Source organism: Macaca nemestrina, chromosome 7 (genome assembly GCF_043159975.1).
Source record: "Macaca nemestrina isolate mMacNem1 chromosome 7, mMacNem.hap1, whole genome shotgun sequence".
In the NCBI taxonomy this organism is placed as follows: Eukaryota; Metazoa; Chordata; class Mammalia; order Primates; family Cercopithecidae; genus Macaca; species Macaca nemestrina.
The window spans coordinates 177,606,636-177,632,079 of NC_092131.1; the positions used below are offsets into that span (position 1 = coordinate 177,606,636).

At 39.5% G+C, this 25,444-nt stretch overlaps 1 protein-coding gene across 9 annotated transcripts in view; it reads right to left on the reverse strand.

Moving 5' to 3' along the window:
• LOC105497437 (OCA2 melanosomal transmembrane protein) overlaps nt 1-25,444 on the reverse strand; it is a 387,654-nt gene that overhangs the window by 188,643 nt on the left and 173,567 nt on the right. For 8 of the 9 annotated variants that reach the window (XM_071067306.1, XM_011768534.3, XM_071067305.1 and 5 more), the window contains one exon: nt 22,640-22,767. In XM_071067306.1, the coding sequence (XP_070923407.1) occupies nt 22,640-22,767 (128 nt within the window). Of the gene's footprint in view, nt 1-12,955; nt 13,886-22,639; nt 22,768-25,444 lie in introns of those variants that run through there. The other variant, XM_071067310.1, reaches the window with a different exon arrangement.

Consider the following 25,444-nt stretch of genomic DNA (forward strand, 5'->3'; position numbering starts at 1 on the left):
AGAGCCACTGTGACCAGAGGGGTCCTGGGGGTGGCGGGGCGCCACTCAACTCATCTGACCTCTGAAATGTGCTCATAAAATGAAAGAATTTGATTAAATAACCTCTAGTGTTCCCTCTGATGGCAATTCCACGATCACGCGGTTTCCAGGCTGCAGTCCTGAACCACAGTGTGGAAAGCATGAGAAACCCCACGGATTCCTTCCAGGCACAGAATATCCGCAAATTTTGAAGTCATGAAAAAAAATGTTTTGTTTTGTTTTTCTATTTTTAACAAAGAGGGACTTCTGGGGAAAATTTAAATACATAAAATGCTTTCTTTTTATGAAGCTTAGATGATTTCCTAACTTTAGGAACATTAAGATGTATCAATGATTTGATTTACTCAACAAATTATTATGCTTGGAACATTACATTTAAGTGGAACTTATTTATACCATAATTATAGATTGACTAAATTTATTTGTGAGTGCTTTTCCTTTTTCTAAATTAAAGTATAAATTGGTAGATTTGAAGAAATCCAGTTCTTGGGTTGTTTCAGTTAATTTAAAAAAAAAGAAAAGACATAGTCAAACCTATGGTAAATCTTGCACTCCTACACGTTTCCGAGCACGCACTGAGTCCCAGGTTCCCAGGGCACGCAGGGGCCTCTCCTGGCGGTGACTGTCCATCTCTGGCGAGTCCCACCTCATGCAAACAGCTAGTGTGAAGTGCCACCAGGGAAACAGGGACTTTGGAGATTTAGGAAAGGCTTTGGGGACTCTTCCTCTGCAGCGTGGGGGCGGGGAGGCCACAGGGAGATGCACCACAAGCTGAAACACTCGGTGCAGTGGACCTGGCCTTTGGGGAGGCGGACAGGCGCAGAGCGACAGAGTCAGAGTGTTCTAGGCACAGTGTGCTCCTCCAAGTCACGCTGACGCACACACGCGTCCCTCGCTGGCACCTGAGCACGTGGGCGCTGGCTGGGCGGCCTGCAGAGCTCACATCCTCCACCCCGACCTCTATCCCCTCGGGAGCACCCACAGGGCACCCCGGTCAGGGAGGCCATGAGGGGCAGTCACCCCGCAAGGAAGGAGCCGAAGGGGAAGGAGAGGAGCCCTCTGCGCCCCTGAGAGAAGCCCTGAGAGCTGCGGGGTCCCAGCGCTCTTGTGCCCCCTCTCCCCTGGGCTGCTGTGAACCTGGAGATGGCTGCAGTAACTCCACCTCCACCTTTGTGTCGCCAGCGCCAGCGCCGTGAACCTTCAAAGCAGGCTTTCGCGTAATTCCCAACCGTCTGTCCTCACCCTGTTTCTCAAACAGCTGTTACATTGTGCTCTGAAACCCCAAGCCCGCCACCACGGTGCCTCCAGGGGCCCACAGCTGCCCTCCTCTCCTGGCACTGCCAGCCACCCCTCCTGCTCCAGGACGCCTGTGCAGGCGGCCCCAGCTCAGAAAGTGTGGCTTGAGAGATGGAAGTGAAGACTGAAGCAACTTCCAACTCCCACCCACTCTCTAGGAGGCACTTTCTTTTTGCTTTGTTTTGTTTTTTTGCTTTTTTGAGACGGAGTCTTGCTCTCTTGCCCCGGAGGTACTTTCTATTACTGAGAAGAGAACACTGGAAAGTCCCGGGTTTCCCGCAGGAGCTTGGAACTCCCCTCCCCCCTGCTTCCCACCCTCCATCCCCCAGGAGCGGGTCCCTGCGGCCTAGCGGGAGTGGAGAGCGAGGCTTAGGTCCTTAGCGACGGCTCCAAGGCCTGGGAACCCCAGGTCCTGGCTTGTAAACTCTGGACAAACTGCACTCGCATTACCCTGGCTCACTCTCTTGTGCTCAGGAATTAATTTTTAATATCTGCATAGCATTTCTTACCTGTAAGAATATGTCCTCTTGTTCGAAAAGAATTTTTACATGAATATTTCATGTGATAGTATTGTATAGTATTGTAAGTCACTTTTCTTTTTTTTCTCATTAGAATAACCTGTAGCATAGAAACTCTTCCATATGTAAGACGTTGGTCTTAGCTTTTGATGAGGGGATTTTAAAAAATAATGCCGTGTGCTGGCTGTTTGTCAAGAAAACATTACATTTAACGTGATGCCTGCAGATAAGTTTAAACTCTCTCCTTTCCCTTTATTCAGCTTCCCTGTGAATCCAAGTCATAGCTCCGGTTCTCATTTCCTTTCGCCCCCGAACCTTTGTGGAGACACAATACTGCTGCAGTAGCAACAAGGGATGCCAGCGCACAGTGCTCTGCTCAGCTCCCTCACCCGCTCCAAAATCCACCCGACCCAGCGCCAGGACAACCGGCACAGGGCCCACTGCTGCAGATTCAGGTGGGTCAGGGAGAAGTGAGCAGTGCTGTTGGCTGGGAGCGCTGGGGGACAGAGAGAACCCCCACCATGCTGGGGCCTAAGAGAACCAGAAGAGATGCTCAGATGAGTTTTGGAGGATGGAGGAACTGCACACTGCAGTATGGGGTGTATCCTCGGCCCAGAAACAGGGCAATTTCAGGGAATTATACTAGGGAGGTGCGGGGGTGGCTGAGAATGGCAGCCCCAGAGAAGAAGGTGGAGCTTAGTCCTGGCTGGGCCAGCGCCGTGGGTGGACTGGAGACGCGGGCTGACACATGGAGCAGCCGCTCAGCCCTCACTGATCATCAGGCTTGGGTAACTGTACAAAGTTCCTTCTACTGCCAGCAGCCTGTCCTCCCCGACTCCTGGGATACTCCAGCACAAACTGGGAAACACCAAGTCGCAAACTAACAAGGACAAGGCCAAGAACCCTCGGCAACAACTCCTCATCTTCCCAGCCTCCCCCCTCCTGGAGCCTGCCTGGGTAGGACTCTGACATCTCCATGAGCCAGGCCTGTGGCCACCACAGCACAGTTTGGTAACATACAGTGGTTTCGTTTTAGAAACTGGCAACACGGAGCTGGGCGCGGTGGCTCACGCCTGTAATCCCAGCTCTTTGGGAGGCTAAGGTGGGCAGATCACCTGGGGTCAGGAGTTCGAGACCAGACTGGCCAACATGGCAAAACCCCGTCTCTACCAAAAATACAAAAACTAGCTTGGCGTGGAGGTGGGCGCCTGTAATCCCAACTACTCAGGAGGCTAAGGCAGGAGAATTGCTTGAACCCGGGAGGCAGAGGTTGCAGTGAACCGAGATCACATCACTGCACTCCAGCCTGGGCAACAGAGTGAGACTCAGTCTCAAAAATAAAAAAAAATTTAAAAATTTAAAAAATTTTTAAAAAGTTAAAAAAAAAAAAAAAAATATATATATATATATAGCCAGGCATGGTGGTGCATGCCTGTAATCCCAGCTGCTTGAAAGGCTGAGGCATGAGACTCGACTGAACCCTGAGACGCAAAGGTTGCAATGACACAAGATTGCACCAATGCACTCCAGCCTAGGTGACAGCAAGACTCCATCTCAAAAAATAAAAATAAAAAATTGGCAACATGGATCCTGAGGACAATGGCAGTGGTATAACTGCTTCTATCCCAAAATTTCCTCCCAAAAGACAGAAAAAACAAGAAAGGAAAGTAAAATCTACACAAAGCCATACCTGCCACATAATGTGAAGGTAAAGAACCCCAAAAGTGTAAAATATCTGAACTGAAAAGTGAAGATACCACCAAACCCCCAGCCTGCTCTCTCTCTCACTGCTGTCCCAGCCACAAAGCTTTCCAGCAAATGGACAGAAAGCCCAAAGGGAAGACGGAGGGGTGCTGAGGTAATCAGAAGGTCCACCAGAAGGGGCCGGAGGAACTGGGCCCAGGGAGGTGCTGTGAGAGAAGCAGGAGCACTGAGAGAGCCCATCTGGGGGCATGCAGCCTTGGGGAGGAAAGAGCCAAGAGGAAGGGAAAGCTCCTTTGGGCAACCAAGTGGTCAAGTGGAAAAGCAAAGTAGGTAAAAGCGGGGTTCTGCAAAGGTGGAGTCGGAGGACTGTGCTCTGCCCACAGAAGAGCACCGGGAATCCTACGAAACACAAGCAAGCCCAACGGCATTAAATGAACAAGAGAAAAATGAAGTCACACCTACAGAGCCAGTGTAAACGCTATCAGGAGCAAAGATTTCACACATATCAGCCAAGGAAAATCTCCTCTGAAAATCACCATGAAGCATGTAAAAGAGAACCACAAGCCCACGCTTCAAAATGAATTCACCACGCTCAAGCCTCAAGGAAGCATTAAAAATACAAACCCACCTTAAATCAGAGATTTGAAAACAGAAAACAGAAATGGGTGAATAACAGGGAGAAATAAAAAGTGGACTGAACTCAAGGATGACGTAACCAAGTTTCCTCAGAAATAAGGGGCTGTTTAACGGGTACAAAAAGTAGGGTTAGTTAGAAGTAGTAAGTTCTAGTGTTTGATAGCACTATAGGGCAACCATAATTAACAATAACTTATTGTATATTTTTAAATAACTGGAAGAAAGGACTTGTAATGCTCCCAAAACAAGTAACAACAAATGTTTCCGGTTATGGATATCCTAATTACCCTGATTTCATCGTTACACATTGTATTATTGTATCAAAACATCCCAAGTCCCCCATAAATATGCAACAACTATTATGTACTCAGAGAAATCACTTTACAAAAGAAACGAGAAATAAATTAAAAGATGCCCAAAAGACAATAGACAAAAATGAAAATATCACAAGGGTCACTAAATAAAGATATCGAAGCAAGTGAGAGAATAAAAATGAATAAGCAAACAGATAAATTAAAAGGGCAGAGATAGTAGTGGAAATGGAACCCAGGCAATGAAGGAATAACATTTGTTTATTGGATTCCCTAAGGGAAAAAAAAACAGAATAGTAGAGTGAAGCTAATATTTAAAACTAAAATCTCTGTTACATGTTCTAGTAAAACTATAAGATTTGAAGGAAGAAGATAAAAATCATCAAGGCCACAGGCAAAACAATCAGACTGACATCAGGTCTTCCAAAATCAACATATAAACAAAATGACAACGGAGCAGGATTTTAAAAAATAAGTCAGTCAAAAAAAAAAAAAAAAAAAAAGGTGACAAAGGATTCCAATCCAGCCAACTTACAAAGAACAGTTTATTTGGCTCATGGTTCTGCAGCCTCTGAAAGTAGAGGCCAACTCCAGCATCCACTCAGCTTCTGGTGAGGGCCTCAGGCTGCTCCCACTTGTTGGGGAAGGCAAAGGGGACCCAGGGTGCTGAGATCACGCAGCAAAAGAGGAAGCAAGAGAGTGGAAGGCGCCAGGTCTTTTAACAACCAGCTCTTACAGGGACTAACAGAGTGAGAACTCATTACCACCAAGATGGCACCATGCCATTCCGAAGGGGTCCCCCACCACGACCCAGGCACCTCCCACCAGGCCCCACCTCCAACCCTGGGATCAAATTTCCACATAAGGTTTGAAGGGGACAAATATCAAAGCCATAGCAACCAGTAACTTCCGTAAAGCAGAAATATTCTGAAATACAAAAACCTCTTTGCTGCCAATGCAACCAAGCCAGAAAATCACTAAGAAAAACAAAAAAACAGAAAGGTCCTTCTACCAGGAAAGTTAAAAATGTTCTATTGAAACAATTCTTGTAAGAAATAGAAACAGAAATTACAATTTTTTAAAAATGATGAAAACACTACGTATCAAAATTTAAGGGATACATTTAAAGCAGTAATCAGAGGAAAATCATTGCATTAAACACATTTAATAACAACACTGAAGAAAAGATTAAATTTCCAATTCTAAAAACTAGAAAAAAATAAAGTCCACCAAATAAAGCAGGGAAATAATGAAGTTAAAGCAGAAATTAATGACATAGAGAATATAAAAACAGTATATTAATTAACAAACCAACTCCTGGTTGTTGTTTTGAAAAAAATTAACAAGATGGACAAACCACAATCTAACTTGATTAAGGGGAAAAGGGAGAGAAAGCACAAATATTCAAAGTAAGAAAGAACAACACGGAAATAACCATTGAAAGAGAAGTAAAATTTAAATCATACATGACTAATTTGGAAGCTTCTGTGAAAATAAATGTTAAACCCTAGGTGAAGTGGACAGTTCCCTAGAGAAATACAGATTGCCAATACTGACCCCATCTGATTTAGAAAGCTTAAACAGACCTATTTCCAAAGAAATAAAAAGTTATTGAAGAAATAACTAGCCCACTCCCAAAAAAGAACCAGGGCAAGATAGTCTCACAGGGGAATTGTACCAACGCCTCAAAAATCAGATAGTCACAATGATCTATACATTATTTCAGATTACTGAAAAGAAGGTAAATTTTCCTAACTCCTTTTATGAAGCAAGTGTGACAATGATACCTAAACCAGGTAAAGACTAGTTTAAAAAAAAAAAAGAGTACTACAGAAAAGCATTACTCATGAATATAATGAATTACTAATAAATATCAATGCCAAATAGAAAATGAAATATTAGCAAAAAGACCACATTAAGAAAATAATAAACCATTGAAAAGAAAATTCATTCCAGAATTCAAGGTTGGTTCAATATTAGGAAATTCATTAGTACTGTACACTCTATTAATAGATCTAAGAGAAAAATAATATGATGACCTCCATAAATACTGGGGGAAAAAAATCTTTGTCAAATTTCAATACCCATTCATGCTTAAAACACTCAAGAAAGTAGGAATTGGTGGATACTTTGTTAATGTGATAAAAAGTTTTATGTTAGGTATATACACCTAATCCTAAAGCCAGTATCATACTGAATAGGGAAATACTAAAGGCGTTTCCACTATCATCAGTGTGTCAGAGTCTCCAAGACCATCCTGACACTTGGAGATGTTCTAGAGGAATTCTGCGCATCAGCATGCGGTTGCACACCTGACACTACCATTCATTACGGCCGTGAAGTAAGGACACACAGCCAGATCATAAGGGGCAAAGACAAAGGTAGAGTCCGCATGAGTACGGATCCATGTGAGGCTTCCTTCTTGCTCTTCCTCCCACGGGAGGCTCACAGAGTGCATGATCTTTCCCCAGCAATGAAAACGTAGCAACGTGTGTGTGATGTTCCTGTCCAGAGAAGCCCATTAGAGACTCAGGTTTTTACTGGGGTCTGATCACATACACACCCTCTGCCTAACATACACTGAAACTCCAGACTCCCAGAAAGAAAACGGGTGTTTCTGATCACATACACACCCTCTGCCTAACATATACCGAAATTCCAGACTCCCAGAAAGAAAACGGGTGTTTAGCATAAATCAAATTGTTTGTATAAGCAGTACAGTAAACTGTCCTTATCAGTTAGATAATGGTGGGAATGCTTCTGAAATTTGAGTTCCCAGATGCCAGCCAAGGACTAACCTGGCAAGCAGACCTTTCTAAGGATGGCAGTCATAGGCCTGCTGTGTTTACCCTTTATTTCTGCTACTATTTAATATTAAACGGGGCTATCAACTAAGGATAAATTAACCTACGAAAACCAATGGCCTCTGTATACACACAAAAATAAACAGCAGATAACTTACCAGCAAAGAAAACCACATGCAAAATATCAGCAAAGATTACATCTTTTATAATACATTTAACAAAAAATGTGCGAAATTTATACAACGCAATTTTAAAACATTCCTGAAAGACACCGAAGTAGACTTTATCAAATACAAAGACACATCCTGTTCTCAGATTAAATTAATTAACAATATATAGACGACAGCTATTCCCACATTTATGTATGAATTCAATGCCATCTTGATCAAAAATGTCAGGAAGCTATTTCATAACTGAGTTAGACAAGTTGATACTAATGTTCATAAGAAAAAAGAAATAGTAAGAATATCCCAAAAAGCACTGAAAAAGAAAAACTAAAAAGGGGACACAACTAGCCCTACCAAACACTAAAACACATTATAAAGCCTCAAACAATTTGATGCTGGTCTGTTAACAGACAAATAGACATGCAATATAATAGAAGTTCAGAAATAGGACCAAGGACATGTGAAAAGTTAATACAGGATAAAATTGACATCTCAAATCACTGGAGTACAAGTGTCCTGTTTAATAAATGGTGCTGGGACAAGCAGGTAGTCATTTGGAAACATAAAATAAAATTAGATTCCACATTTCACACTATATGCAAGAAAAATGCAAATGTATTAGAGATTTAAATGTAAAATAAGATAGCATATAAGTAATGGGTGATTTTCTATTTAGCCTTTCTATATAAAACTGAAAATCCAGAGACATAACTAGTAAATTTGTCTACATAAAAGTGTTTTAAAATTACACGACCAAAATAAACAAACATATACTATAAAAAGTCACAAAACAACTAACTAGGAGTAAAAAATTGCAGTCCATACCACAAAGAGCTAATATCCCTAATAAATGAAGAACCCTTGAACACTGTGAAACAAAGATGCAATCGAAAAACAGGAAATTGACATGAATGCACGATTAACCAAAAAGGATTCAAAATTGACCTTCAAACCTGAAAAAATGTTCAAATTCACTTATCATTAAGGAAATGCAACTGAAAACAGCACTGAGATACTATTTTCATAAAACTGACAAAATGAAAATTTATGATGTCACATTCTGTTAGGCAGACTAGGAAAATGGCCATGCTCACGTAACGCCAGTGGGAGTGTAACCCAGCACAACTCCTGCAGAGGGAAATCTGGCAATAAAGAATAAAACATGCACTTCCCTTTGACTCTGTGATCTGACTTCTAGAAATATACCCTGAAGGTACACCTCCAATAATACAAAAACATTCACTGTTGTGTTGTTTGTAATTACAAAAGACTGGAGACAACCTAAATGCCTCTATGTAGAAGGAACGTTGAATAAACTACGGCACAGTCACAAAATGGGGTACTATATAGTTATAAAAAAGAATCGGGGAGGCCAGGCACGGTGGCTCATGCCTGTAATCCCAGCACTTTGGGAGGCCGAGGTGGGCGGATCATGAGGTAAGGAGATCAAGACCATCCTGGCAAACACAGTGAAACCCCGTCTCTACTAAAAATACCAAAAAATTAGCTGGGCGTGGTGGCGGCGCCTGTAGTCCCAGCTACTTGGGAGGCTGAGGCAGGAGAATGGCGTGAACCCGGGAGGCGGAGGTTCAGTGAGCCAAGATGGCACCACTGCACTCCAGCCTGGGCAACAAAGTGAGATTCCGTCTCAAAGAAAAAAAAAAGAGGAGATAGCATTGAAACTATGGGCAAGTAAAAAGCCAAAAATGATACATAAATATAATATATAATATATCATATTGTCATAAAGAAGAAAAATTGATTCTACTCAGGAGTTAAAAGGAAGAGATTGTCATTTTGGATGACAAACAAAATCCAACAGTATGCTTTTGTTTGTTTGTTTAGAGATGGGGTCTTACTACGTTGACCAAGCTGGTCTCAAACTCCTGACCTCAAGCGATCCTCCCATGTCAGCCTCCCGAGTGCTGGGATTACAGTGTGAGCCACTGCACCCACCCCCATATGCTATTTTTAAGACACACCTAAAATACAAAAACACAGACAATTTGAAAGTAAAAGATTGGGAACAGAGATGCTATGCATATATTAATGATGGAATTGATACGTAGCTCTAGATTAACATCAGTAAAAATACAATTTAACAGATTAAAAGCATTATTACAGATTTTTTAAAAGGTAACTTATCCAGTGATAAAATTTCCAATTCTCAGAAAAATAGAACAATTCTGCATTTGTACATAACAAATAACCTTTCTTCAAAATATATCAAACAAAAATTGACTGAATTAATAAATTCTGCATCACAGTGAAAAAAATGTTAACCATCATTCTCAAATTATTATGATCCAAAAATGTCTTGCTTGGTCTCATTCATGATAAACTATTTCTCCATGTGTTTTGCAATTTTAGATTGTGAGCTCATATATGTTGGTTCTGTCTATAGGAATACTGAATAGAGATTTCCCTTATGCTGCTAAATCCTTGTTATAAGAAGAGACTGCTACAACCTGAAAGAAAGTGGGGCCAACACTGCCATGAAAAATACTGTATTTAATGTGCCCATCAGGTCAGAGGAAGACATTTTCTAAAGATGAGCTGGTACCATTCTATGAGATGGCCCCATAGAATGAATTAGAGAAGAGTCCCTCCTCTTCTGATACCAAACCTAGCAGAGACACAACACCAAAAAAAAAAAAAAGAAGAAGAAGAAGAAAATTTCAGGCCAATATCCCTGATGAACATAGATGTAAAAAATCTTCAATAAAATACTAGCAAACTGAATCCAGTAGCTCATCAAAAAGCTAATCCACTATGATTAGGCTCTATCTCTTAGATATCTCTTAGATGCAAGTTTGGTGCAACATATGTAAATCAATAAATGTGATTCACCACATAAACAGAATTAAAAACAAAACCCACACGATCATCACCATAGACGCAGAAAAAGCTTTTGATAAAATTCAACATCCCTACCTAGGCATCAAAGGAGTATACCTTAAAATAATAAGAGCTATCTATGACAAACCCACAGCCAACTTCATACTGAATGGGCAAAAGTTGGAACCATTCCCTTTGAGAACTGGAACAAGATAAGGATGCCCTTTCTCACCACACCTATTCAACATAGTACTGGAAGTCCTAGCCAGAGCAATCAGGCAAGAGTAAGAAACAAAAGACATCCAAATAGGAAGACAGGAAGTCATACTATCTTTTCACAGACAATATGGTTTTATACCTAGAAAACCCCATAGTCTCAGCCCAAAAGCTACTTTAGTTGATAAATAACTCCAGCAAAATTTCAGGATACAAAATCAATGGCTGAAAATCAGTAGCAATTTTAAACACCAAAAACATTCAAGCTGAGAGACAAATCAAGAATGTAATCCCATTTACAACAGCTCTACAAAAAAATACAATGCCTAGAAATATAGCTAACCAGGGAGGCAAAAGAGCTGTACAACAAGAATTACAAACCACTGCTGAAAGAAATCACTGATGACACAAACAAATGGAAAAACCTCCCATGCTCATGGATAAGAAGAATCAATATTGTTAAAATGGCCATACGCCCAAAGCAATCTATAGATTCAATGCTATTCATATCATACTACCAATGATATTCTTCACAGAATTAGAAAAAAAAAAACTGTTGCAAAATATATATGGAACCAAAAAAAGAGCCCAAATAGCCTAGGAAGTTTAAAGCAAAAAGAACAAAGTTGGAGGCATCACATCACCCAAGCTTCAAACTATACTACATGACTACAATTAACCAAAACAGCATGGTAGTGGTACAAAAACAGACACATGGACCAACGGAACAGAATAGAGGACCCAGAAATAAAGCCACACACCCACAACTATCAGATCTTTGACAAAATCCACAAAAACAAACAATGGAGAGAGGACTCCCCATTCAATAAATGGTGTTGAGATAACTGGCTAGCCATATGCAGAAGATTGAAACCAGACCCCTTCCTTTCATTACATACAAAAATCAACTCAAGATGGATTAAAGATTTTAATTTAAAACCTAAAACTATAAAAACCCTAGAAGAAAACCTAGGAAGTACCATTTTGGACACAGACCCTGGCAAAGATTTCACGACAAAGACCCCAAAAGCAATTACAACAAAAACAAAAGTTGACAAATGGGGCCTCATTAAACTAAGGAGCTTCTACATAACAAAAGAAACTGTCACCTCAGTGAACAGACAACCAATGGAATGGGAGAAAATGTTTGCAAAGTATGTATCTGACAAAGGTCTAATATTCAGCATCTATAAGAGACTTAAACAAATTTACAAGCAAAAAACAAACAGCCCTGTTAAAGTATGGGCAAAAGACATGAATAGACATTTCTCAAAAGAAGACATACACGTGGCCAACAAGCATATGAACAAATGCTCACCATGGCTAATCATGTTGCAAATCAAAACCAAAATGAGATACCACCTCATGCCAGTCAGAATGGTTATTATTAAAAAGTGAAAACATCATAGATGTTGGTGAGGTTGCAGAGAAAAGAGGACATTTAGACACTGCTGATTAGAGTATAAGTCAGTTCAGCCAATGTGGAAAGCAGTTTGGAGATCCTCAAAGAATAACATTCAACCCACCAATCTCATTACTGTATATGTACCCAAAGGAATATAAATCATTCTATCACAAAGACAAGTGCATGCATATGTTCATCGCAGCACTATTCACAATAGCAAAAACACGGAACCAACCTAAATGCCCATCAACAGTGGACTGAATAAAGAAAATGTGATATATATCACGGAATACTATGCAGCCATAAAAAAGAATGAAATCATGTCCTTTGCAGCAACACGGATGCAGCTGGAAACCACTGTCCTTAGCAAACTAACACAGGAACAGAAAACCAAATACCGCATGTTTTCATTGTAAGCAGGAGCTAAACATTGAGTACACATTGAGAACACATGGACACAAAGAAGGGAACCATAGACACTGGAGTTCACTTGAGGGTGGAAGGTGGGAAGAGGGTAAAGATCAAAAAACTACATATCAGGTCCTATGCTTATTACCTGAGTGATGAAATAATCTGTAAGCCAAGCCCCCATGACGTGCAGTTTACCCATGTAACAAAGATGCACATGTACCCTCGAACCCAAAATGCAAATTGGAAAGAAAAAAAGACATTTCCTGCCTAACAGTTTCATTCTAAATTTTCTTCTTCTAAGGGTAAACATTTTTATATTGATGTTATGTACTCCCTATGTCCAAGAATCATCTAGAAATTTTTAAACATGAATTTAAAGGCCACTTAACATTTCAAATCCCTATAAGACAAAAGGACAAGTCAAATAACATTCCTTAACAGAGGTTATTTATTAACTAACTTTGAAGCCCTTCTAAATCTATGGAAACATGTTCCATTATCCAAATTTAGAAATACTCAAAATTGATCTTGAATTTCAGGAGACAAGGTGTCTACAGTTTTCATTGTACCAACTACTCTATGGTTTGACCAAATTTTCTAGAAGACAATCTGACCTCAGTAACAACAGTCAGTGCAAAATAGATTAATAGACCCAAACGTCTCCAACTGTTTTCCAAAAAAGAGAACACACCTGACCTACTGTATGTGCTTCAGAGTGGGGCCTGTTTCAGAGCCACTGCAACATGACAGAAGAAGGATTCGACCCAAAATTTATGCTGGAGAACTCGGGTCCAAAAATGGCAGGAAAAGGGCCAGGAAGCCCTCAAAATCTGGAAGAGGTCTTAGGTAGGTTTTAGATAGCAGATGTAAAACAAGAGATGAAAGCCCAGGGCGTGAAGATGAAGGCAGGCCACTCTGTAGGGAATGGCTGCTTGGGGTCGGGGGGCTGGGTGTGTGAGATCTGTGGGGCCCCAGTAGCTTGCCTACGACCTCTGTATACAAACCTTACTCCCTTCTGGGCTAACAGTGAATAGTTTGAACAAGAAAAGGTTGAATTAAGCTTTTGAATCAAATTATTACTAAAATAATTAATAATAATAGGCTACAGCATTTTTTGAACGCCAACTAGGAACTCTACATGGAGCTCAGTACTTCAATATGATCTTGGTTCTCACAAGCAGCATGATTAATATTAATAGACTATTCTAAAGATAAGAAAATTGAGGCTCAGAGGTATTGAGTAATTTGTCTAAAAGTTTAGGACAGGAAGTGGCAAAGCTGAGCTCTGAACATGGATCCATCTGATGTGAAAGCCTGTGCTCATAAACATTATGGGAACTACAACCTGTTGGCCTGAGTTGGAAGAGTCCTTCCTGGACTGGTGCACAGATCTCCTCTGAGCACGCCCACTGTAGTGTTCTCACGGTCCTGTGGTATTCATGGCACATGAGAAAGCTTCCAACTTATCCATCTCCCCATTAGGCCAGAGGCTGGATCCACATGCAGTGAGGTCTGGTCAAGCTTGATGATGATGGTCAGACTGCTCATAGAGAGGAGAAGCAAGGTGAGGACCTGTTACATACGGATGAGTGGGAGCAAAATGAACAGGAACATCTGAGGATAAAGTAACAGAGTTGAAAGCATCCAGGTCTTAAAACAGCTCGTAATAGGGCGTTTCCTACTTCAAAAAGGACGGTCAGAGTATCTTGCCCAGTTGATTGTCCCTTTTAGGTCAAAAAGTCTAACGCTTTTCAGAAGGAGTGTTAGGCTGCCCCTCGGGGAAGTCTGGGGAAGGCAAGCATCTGAACTGGCTTCCTTAAGGTTACACCACATGAAGATTCCACTGTTCCTCAACTCCCCACAGTTTAGACTACTCAAGTTGGAGAATCATTGAACATCTTCGAAAACCACAATTCATACAATGTTATAGGACAAGCAAAGTTAATGCAATAATAGTAAGCTCAGCTCCCTCTTGATTTTTTTTTTTTTTTAGACAGAGTCTCACTCTGTCACCTAGGCTGGAGTGCAGTGGCACGATCTCGACTCGCTGAAACCTCCACCTCCCAGGTTCAAGCGATTCTCCTGCCTCAGCCTCCCGAGTAGCTGGGATTACAGGTGTGAGCCACCACGCCTGGCTAATTTTTATATTTTTAGTAGAGACAGGGTTTCACCATATTGGCCAGGCTGGTCTCTAACTCCTGGCCTCATGATCCACCTGCCTCAGCCTCCCAAAGTGCTGGGATTACAGGTGTGAGCCACCGTGCCCAGCCCCTCTTGATTTTCAAGAAGATATAAGTAACTACGACAGATTAACATATTCTGCTGAGGACCCAAATAAAAACATGGAGGTTGGAAACTGAGGCAAGAATGCATCCCATAGTTGTAGTCAGAAATCTTTCCTGTTGGCTTCTGTACAAAAATTGCCTCTTTCAATTAATGCCCACAACAATATTTGTTTCGGAATTTTCTTTGTTAGAAAGCAGCAACTTTGTTGGGTTGGTTTTGTTGACATTAGTTTCAGTCACAAATGAAAATTCTTTGTTTTGTTCTCATTGAAAACATATTATATCCCATAGTTTCCAGAACTTTTTTTAAATCAACAGGAAGAAATTTTACAAAATTGTATTCTGACTTACCAATATGAATAAAACCAATGCTACATGTACCTGCACTATTGGATACAGGCCCTAAAGGAAGCAGCTGGATAAATTGTCCCCGTTAGTGCTCACATGCTGAAACTGCCTGATACTTATCAATAGGATACTGCAGTGTAACAATGAATAGAAGGAGAAGTGAGACAAAATAGCCTTGCCCAGTGTCAAGGTAACTGAATCAATATGCTCAGTTTGGTTCCCCTAATTGCCTAGGTTGGTATGGAGAAAAGAAAAATATATTAGGAGGCAATTAGGGAGAGTAAAATAAACTATGAAGAAGATATACAGAAAAAAAAATTAAGGAAATCAAACATGATGTATAAATAAAATAGCCAAGAAGATAAACATCATATAGTTCTCCTCAAAGAATCATGATTACTCTCATACCCACAATTACATGAGGAGGTGCTAGGTATTGGGTAGTAAAGACACACAAGAATAGTCCCAATTGATTCCATAAGCTCCTGGAATATATGCTGAGGACTTCAGCAACTTGGGAGTGCTCTAGGTGGTGCACGTATCATCTGGCCACACTCCTTCATATTTCCCAAAGGAAATCCCAAAGGATTGGAAGATTTATGTCCACATAAAAAGTTGCACATAGATGTTCATTGCAGCTTTATTTAAAATTGCCAAAACTTGGAAGCAACCAATATGTCCTTAAATCATGCTGGGTGAATAAATAAAGTGTGGTACATCCAGACAATGGAATGTTATTCAGAGCTAAAAAGAAATGAGCTGTGAAGCCATGAAAAGACAAGAAGGAAAGTTAAATGCATATTACTCTAAATGAAAGAGGCCAATGTGAAAAGACCACATATTGTACTATTCCAACTATAAGACATTCTGGAAAATTCAAAACTATGGAGACAGGAAGAAGAACAATGATTTCCAGGGGCTGGGGGAGAAGAAGGGACGAACAAATGGAGCATAGAGGAATTTTAGGGCAGAAGAACTACTCTGTACAATGCCACAATGATGGATACACGTCATTACACCTTTGTCCAAACCCGCAGGATGTATGACACCAAGAACCAAGAATGAGCACTAATATAAACTATGGACTCTGGATGACTATAATGCATCAATTTAGATTCATAAATCGTAACAACTGTACCACTGTGAGGGAGGAAGTTAATAATGGGAGAAGCTATGCATGTGTAGGGGTTGGAGTATATGGCAAACCTCTTTACCTTCCTCTCAATTTTGCTGTGAACCTAAAACTATTCTTAAAAACTTAGGACTTAAATAGAGCAATCAGCTGGGAATTAATGAAGCCTGAAGGTTGTATGTCATATCAGCAAAGACAGATGCCTTAACAGAGAGACCAGGGAAAGAGACAGTTAAAGGAAAAAAAAACAAATAGAAAAATGTCAGATATAAATACTACCTTCTTAGTATTTACATAAACTGTAAATGGAATAAACATACCAATTAAAGGGCAGATATGGGCTAAGTGGATTTTTTAAATGTGAGTCGACTGTATGCTGTCTACAAGAGCTTACTGCTGTCACATTAGATTGAAAGACCCAGATAGATTGAAAGAAAAAAGATGGATGAAGACCACACAAACGGTAACAACAACAACAAAAGAGCTGGAGTAACTATGCTAACATCAGACAAAATTAACCTTAAGACAAAAGTTGTTTTTAGGGTCAAAGAAGGACATTTTATAATTATTTCATATAAATGAAATCAATAACAAATTCAGGGAGATAAATCAGCATCTATAGTTGCTAAAATACATTATCTAAACTTTCTAATTTTTTTACAAAAATTACGAGATATGCAAAAAATAAAGGAAAGTGTGACCCCTGCTCTGGGGTAAAAACTGCCAATTGTCACTATCTGTGAAGGGAGCCTGGATGCTGAAGTTAGGGAAGACTTCAGAGCAGAATTTTAAATATGTTCAGAGAATTAAAGAATCATGCTTTTAAAAATGAAAAATGATGACAATGATGCATTAAGTAGAGAATATCATAGGAGATAAAAATTATTTTTAAGACAACAGAATGGAAATTCTGGAATTGAATAATACAAGTGAAATGAAAAATTTATTAAGAGGGACTCAATAGAATATGTGAGATGACATAAAAATTACACATCAAAAATTAAAATAGATCAATAGAAATTATTCAATCTGAAGAACATAGAAGAAAAAAGAAAGAAGAAAAATGAATAAAGTATCAAAACCTATGGGACACAATCAAGCAAACCAACATGTCTGTAATAGGAATCCCAGAAAAGAAAAATAGTAATATTTTTTTAAAAAAAGAGAATAATGTATGGGAAAAATAGTAACCAAAAACTATCCAAATACCCAAAATTAATTTCAAAATTAATCTAAAGATCTTAAAAGCTAAAAATTTCAAAAAACACATAAATAGGATAAACACAAAAAGATCCACACCTAGATGCATCATAGTCACACTACTGAAAGACAAAGTAAAGCCTCAAAAGCAGCAACAGAAGAATGACTCAATGTGCACAAGAGGAAAGCAATGATTAACAGCTAATTTCTCATAAGAAGCAATGGAGACCCAAAGTCAGAATGACAGATTTGGACTGGTGAAAGAAAAAAAAAAAAAACTATCAAGTATTCTTATATAAGTGAAAAAAAAACTATACTTTAAAAAGACAAAATAAATGCATTCACGGCCGGGCGCGGTGGCTCAAGCCTGTAATCCCAGCACTTTGGGAGGCCGAGACAGGTGGATCACGAGGTCAGGAGATCGAGACCATCCTGGCAAACACGGTGAAACCCCGTCTCTACTAAAAAATACAAAAACCTAGCCGGGCGAGGTGGCGGGCGCCTGTAATCCCAGTTACTTGGGAGGCTGAGGCAGGAGAATGGCGTAAACCCGGGAGGCGGAGCTTGCAGTGAGCTGAGATCTGGCCACTGCACTCCAGCCCGGGAGACAGAGCGAGACTCCGTCTCAAAAATAAATAAATAAATAAATAAATAAATGCATTCACATATAAACAAAGAGAGAATTTGTTTCCAACAGATTTGCTTTACAAGATATACTAAAGGAAATTCTTCAGGCTGACATCGTGTGGCAACTTAAATCCATACAAAGAAGAATTGTAGGAAAGATACATACAAACACACACACACACACACACACACACACACACACCCTGACCCTCAAACAATGTGGGTTTTAGGGGCACCAGCCCCCTACAAAGTTGAAAATCTGTGTATAGATTTTGACTCCCCCAAATCTTAACTACTAATAGCCTACTATTGACTGGGAGTCTTGCCAATAACATAAACAGTCAATTAACACAGATTTCATTTTCTTTTGTTTTGTTTTGAGACACAGTCTTGCTCTGTCATCCAGGCTGGTGTGCAGTGGCACAATCACAACTCGCAGCAGTCTCAACCTCCCAGGTTCAAGTGCTCCTCCCACACCAGCCTCCCGCGTAGCTGGGACTACAGGCCTGCACCACTGTGCCAGCTAATTTTTTAATATTTTTATAGAGACAAAGTCTCATTGTGTTACCCAGGCTGGTCCCAAACTCCTGGAACACGTATTTTCTGTTATACATCTTACACACTGTATTCTTACAATAAAGTAAGCTACAGAAAAGAAAATGTTATTAAGACCATCATAAGAAAGAAAAAATACATTTACAGTACTGTATTTATCGATACCATAAGTTTACATCATCTGTTTACAAGGTGAATCATCTGTCAGAAATAGTAGGCAAGTGCAGCTGCAGACCACAATCTATGGGACATATCAAGCAATCCAACTTTCTCCTGTAATGTTACAACTTTTCTCTGCTTCTCCAGCATCACTAGTGGCACTTGCTATGGGTCCCACGTGTCATTCAAGGTTTACAGCATTGCAGTAAACACAAGAAACACATGGGAATTGAGAGACCACGTTTTACTGCAATGGGCAATTTACTGAAGGGATGAACCACTCAGGAGGAGATGATCAGCATCACGTGGCATCTTAAGTAGATCCTCACTCACTGCAAGAGCAACAGGAGGTGGCTGTGAAATTATTTCAGTAGCACAGTATGTACCACAGTTAACTTTACACAGTTATGATTGAATGCTGCATCTTTACATGTGCTTATATTTCCCTTGGCTGCGAATGGTACCATGTACTATCTGTGTTTGTGTAAGCTTTGATCAATTTCGCTGTTGTATAATAGATTTGTGTATATTTTATAGGAGTAAATAAGATAGACTAGTATCTACAAAAATTTTATGCATTCATGACTTGCCTTTTGTGGTTTTTTGTTTGGGGTGTGTGTGTGTGTGTGTGTATGTGTGTTTCTGTGTCTCTCCCATGTGCTTATTTTGACCCCTGGCCACTCACAACCCACCATCATTTTTTTTTAAATAACTGGTTCAAAGGACAACTTTTTTTAACTTCTAAGTTCAGGGGTACATGTGCAGGTTTGTTATGTAGGTAGACTCATGTCACAGGAGTTTGTTGTACAGATTATTTTGTCACCCAGGTATTGCACCCATTACTTATTTTTCCTGAACCTCTCCCTCCTCCCATCTTTCATCCTCCAGTAGGCCCCAGTGTCTGTTGTTCCCCTCTTTCAGTCCGTGTGTTCTCATCATTCAGCTCCCACTTATAAGTGAAAACATGTGGTATTTGGTTTTCTGTTCCTGTGTTAGTTTGCTAAAGATAATGGCCTCTGGCTCCACCCATGTTTCCGCAAAAGATATTATCTCATTCTTTTAACGGCTGCAGAGTGTTCCATGGTGCATATGTACCACTTTTCTTTATCCAGTCTACCATTGATGGACATTTAGATCGATTCCATGTCTTCACTATTGTGAATAATGCTGCAATTAACACACATGTGCATATGTCTTTACAGCACAAGAATTTATATTCCTTTTGGTATATACCCAGTAATGGAATTTCCTGAGTCAAATGGCAATTCAGTTTTTAGCTCTTTAAGGAATCACCACACTGCTTTCCACAACGGTTGAACTAATTTACACTCCCACCAGCAGTGTATAAGTGATCCCTTTTCTCTGCAACTTCATTAGCATGGGTTATTTGTTGAGTCTTTAATAATAGCTATATGACTGGTGTGAGACGGTATAGCATTGTAGTTGTGATTCACATTTCTCTAATGGTTGGTGATACTGAGCTTTTATCATATGCTGATTGGCTGCATGTATGTCTTCTTTTGAAAGTGTCTGTTCATGTCCTTTGCTCACTTTTTAATGCAGCTGTTGGGTTTTTTTTTCCTTGTAAATTTGCGTAAGTTCCTTATAGACACTGGTTCCTATTAGACCTTTGTCAGAGATGCAGAGTTTGCAAAAATTTTTTCCCATTCTGTACATTGTGTGTTTACTCTGTTGATAGCTCCTTTTGCTGTGCAGAAGCTCTTTAGTTTAATAGGTCCCATTTGTCAATTTTTGCTTTTGTTGCAATTGCTTTTGGCACCTTCGTCATGAAATCTTTGCCCGTGCCTATGTACAGAATGGTACTGCCTAGATTGTCTTCCAGGGTTTTATAGTTTGGGGTTTAGGTTTAAGTCTTTAATCCATCTGGAGTTGATTTTTGTATATGGTGTAAGGAAGGGATCTGATTTCAGTCTTCTGCATGTGGGTAGCCAGTTCTCCCAGCACCACTGATTGAGCAGAGAGTGCCTTCCCCACTGCTTGTTTTGGTCAGCTTCATCACAGATCAGATGGTCACAGGTGTACGGCCTTATTTCTGGGCTTTCTGTTCTGTTTCATTGGTCTATGTGACATACCTAACTTTGACTTAATTTTTTTCAATATTTCTAAGCTATGCAGTTCATCTGTGAGTTTTTTCAAATTGTCACATATCTCCAAAAAAATTTCCCATTTATTGAAAAAGATCTCCATATAAGTGGACCCAATGCAATTCAAATCCACGTTGTTCAAGAGTCAACTGTATGTCTTTTTTATCATTTCCCTTTTTTCTCTTTAACATAAAATACATTGCATAAAATAATTGAAATGATAAAACAATTTTATACGTTAGGCATATGAAGTAGAAGTATAACATATGTGACCATCAAAGCACAAACAAGGGAGGACGAATGGAGCTATACTGGAACACAATGTCTGTATTTTCCACGAAATAAGTTAATATTAATCCAGTACAGATCGTATTAAACTAAGATGTACAGTTTAACCCTTGGAGCAATCAATAATAAAATAACTCAAAAACACAGTTTTAAAAAAAGAAACAAAGAATTAAAATGTATACAAGAAAATATAATTTAACACAGTAAGAAAGCAGTAAAAGATAAAGAGAGGAAAAAAGATACGAGATATAGTGAAAATAGCAAAGTAGCAGACACAAAGCCAAGCATATGAAAAACTGTATTAAATGTGAGTGGACTGAACATTTCAGTTAAAATGTAGAAATTGTCAGGCTAGATTTTATCATTTTTAAAATGATAACTCATGCAAACAGTAAATAAAAGTGGGCCAAAGTGGCTATACCAGTATCAGGCAAATAGACCCTAAGACAAAAATATTACCAGAGAAAAAGAGACATTTAGTAATGATAAAGTTCTATTCATTTGGATGATGTAATAATTATAAAAGTATATACACTTAACAACCAATCCTCAAGATACATGAAGCAAAAGCTGACACACTTGAAAGGAAAAATATCCAATCCAACAAAATCGTTGAAGACTGCAATACCCTTTTCTCAATCACTGAAAGAAGAGTTTCACAGAATATCAGAGGTAATGTGCAAGAGAAAAACAGAACTGTTAACAAGCAGGACAAATCTGACACTCATAGAATGCTCCACATAACAGCAGCAGAATACACATCACAAGTAGAATATTCTCCAAGACAGATCAAATGCTAGACCGTAAAACAAGTCTTAAAAAAATTAAAAGGACTGCAATTGTGCAACATATGTCCTGTGACCACAACTGAATTAAATAAGTCAAAAACATAAAGAGACACGGGCAATCCACCAATATTTGGAACCTTCAAAACATACTTTGAAATAACCCATAAGTCAAAAAAAGAAATTATATGGAAAATTAGAAAATATTTCTAGCTTAATGAAAATGAAAGCACATTACATGTTAAACTGAAGAAATGCAGAGAAGTGGTGCTGGGGGAACAGTTTGAGGAGTACTATCTTTCTGTGTTAGTAAATCTTTCTGTTTGAGGAGGACACGAGTTTGTAAATGAAGTCTCAAGATTTAAAAGTATTTTGAGTAATTTTGTAACAACAATTGTAACGGAAACCATACATATTACTGATGTAGTCTTTTCCGTGATAACAGAAATGTACTTAAATATTACACAAAATGAAACAGATCCAGGTCACACTACCTCGTAAACTTGCTGTTATAAGTAATTTAGCTCCAGACTCAACTTACAGCAAATTATATTTTATAGAAAATGAAATTAGAACGAGTTTACAAATCACAAACATAATTCATGAAAAAAAAAATAAGTGCTATCAGAAATCTGTTAGTGGCTAAAGTAAAGCTGGTTAACTTAAAATAGTCCAATTACAACCTCCACAGTTTTCCACTTAGAGAATATGAGGAAAGATTTATAGATGTAGCCTTTCTTCATTCACCAAACAAAATATGAAATACGAAATCAGGTAAAATGCCATATGGCAAAAGTTCTAAAATCTTACCTCCATCAGAACAAAGAGCGCTGCAAAGAACAGAAGCGTTGCCCATTCCACTCTGTGTAGAATTATCTCAAAATCATGAATATCAGCTAAAATTAGCAACCAGATGGCACCCAGAATAGCAATCCATCCTGCAAATAAGTAAATAGACATGGAGATATAGTTCCACTGTTAACATACCACTTCTTTTTTTTATCTTCTGGTTGCCTTTTTCTTTATCAAGAATAATTGTCACACTACAAACTGCATATATTTAAAATGCATATAATTTCTATTTGGATATATGTATACTCATGAAACCAACACTGTAATCAAGATAATGAACATGGCCATTGACCCTAGGAGTTTATTCATGCCTATGCTCTTGTACCTCCTCTAGCTCCTCTTGTCAACCCCCACACTCCCAGTGAGCCTTCTTCTCTTTTCTTTCACTATAGATTGGTTTACATTTTCTATAAATGCAGGTTTTCTGTAAATTACACCATTGTTTTTTGTTGTTGTTGTTTTGGGGGTTTTCTTGAGACACATAGTTTTGCTCTGTCGCCCAGGTTGGGCTGCAGTTCGACTCACTGCAACCTCCACCTCCCGGGCCCAAGCTGGGGAGCCTCAGCCTCCCAAGTAGCTGGGACTACAGGTGCATGCCATCACACCAGTTAATTTTTTGCATTTTTAGTAGAGACAAGGTTTCGCTATGTTGGCCAGGCTGGTATCAAACTCCTGGCCTCAAGTAATCCGCCTACCTCCACCTCCCAAAGTGCTTGGATTACAGGCACACGCCACCACGCCCAGCCAGTTGTATTTTTTTGTCTGACTATTTCTCAATAGACAGATCATCCAGACAAAAACAATCAATATTCAGCATAATCATGTTAAGATCCTTCACTGTTGGCCAGGCGCGGTGGCTCACGCCTGTAATCCCATCACTTTGGCAGGCCCAAGTGGGCAGATCACCTGAGATTGGGAGTTCGAGACCATCCTGACCAACATGGAGAAACCCTGTCTCTACTAAAAACACAAAATTAGCCAGATGTGGTGGCCCATGCCTGTAATCCCAGTTGCTTAGGAGGCTGAGGCAGGAGAATCGCTTGAACATGGGAGGCGGAGGTTGCGGTGAGCTGAGATCGCGCCATTGCTCTCCAGCCTGGGCAATAAGAGTAAAACTCCGTCTCAAAAAAAAAAAAAAAAAGATCCTTCACTGTTGGTGTGTGAGTCAGTAGTTCACCCTTTTTTAATGTGCAGTAGTATGCTAGTGTGTGGATATATTACCATGTACATACCATTCAACTATTGATGGACACATGGATTGTTTCCAGTGTCGGCTATTTCAAATAAACATGCTGTGAACATTCATATACAAGTCTTTGTATGTACATATGCTTTCAGTTCCCTTGGCTAATACCTAAGGGATGAGATGGTTGGATATATGATAGGTTAATACTATGCAATGTTATATGAAACATTTATGCTTCAGGAAACTGCAAAACTATTTTCCAAAATAATTTCATCATTTTACAATCCCACCAGCAGTGTATGAGAATTCCAGTTCTTACATCTTCACCAAAACTTGATCAGCCTTTCTGATTTTAGACATTATAATGGATGTGTAGTGGGATCTTACTGTGGTTTCCAGTTGCATTTCTCTCACGATTAATGACATTGAGCATCCTTTTATTTTTATTCTTATTTTTAATTTTTTGAGATGGAATCTCACTCTGTGGCCCAGGCTGGAGCACAGTGCTGCAATCTCGGCTCACTGCAACCTCCGTCTACCAGGTTCAAGCAATGCTCCTGCCTCGGCCTCCCAAGTAGCTGGGATTACAAGTGTGCACCACCCTGCCCAGCTAATTTTTGTATTTTCAGTAGAGATGGAGTTTTACCATGTTGGCCACGCTGGTCATGAACTCCTGCCCTCGAGTGATCCACCCACCTTGGCCTCCCAAAGTACTGGAATTATAGGCATAAGCTACCATGCCTAGCTGACATTCAGCATCTTTTACTTATTTGCCATCCATATATCTTCTTTCATAAAGTTTTTGTTTAAATGCTCTGGTTATTTTTTTCCTTACTGGTTAGAGCAAATGAAACCCAACACAAGTAGAAGAAAAGAAATAATAAAGACTGGAGCAGAAATCAATGAAATAGAAAATGGAAAAAAAATGTTAGAGAAAAGCAAAGATACCAAAACCTGGTTCTTTCAAAAGCTCAGTAAGATCAGTCAACATTTAGCCTATCTGAATAGAACAAGTGAGAAAACAAAATTGCCAATATCAAGAATAAGATCGGTGGCATGACTATAGATTCTATAGATATAAAAATGTGGACTTGTTTTCAACAGCTGCCATAACAAATGATCATAAACATAGTGGCTTGACATTCCCTTTGAAAACTGGCACAAGACAGGGATGCCCTCTCTCACTACTCCTATTCAACATAGTGTTGGAAGTTCTGGCCAGGGCAATCATGCAGGAGAAAGAAATAAAGGGTATTCAATTAGGAAAACAGGAAGTCAAATTGTCCCTGTTTGCAGATGACATGACTGTATACTTAGAAAAGCCCATCGTCTCGGCCCAAAATCTCCTTAAGCTGATAAGGAACTTCCTCAAAGTCTCAGGATACAAAATCAATGTGCAAAAATCACAAGCATTCTTATACACCAATAACAGACGAACAGAGAGCCAAATCACGAGTGAACTCCCATTCACAATTGCTTCAAAGAAAATAAAATACCTAGGAATCCAACTTACAAGGGATGTGAAGGACGTCTTCAAGGAGAATTACAAACCACTGCTCAACGAAATAAAAGAGGAC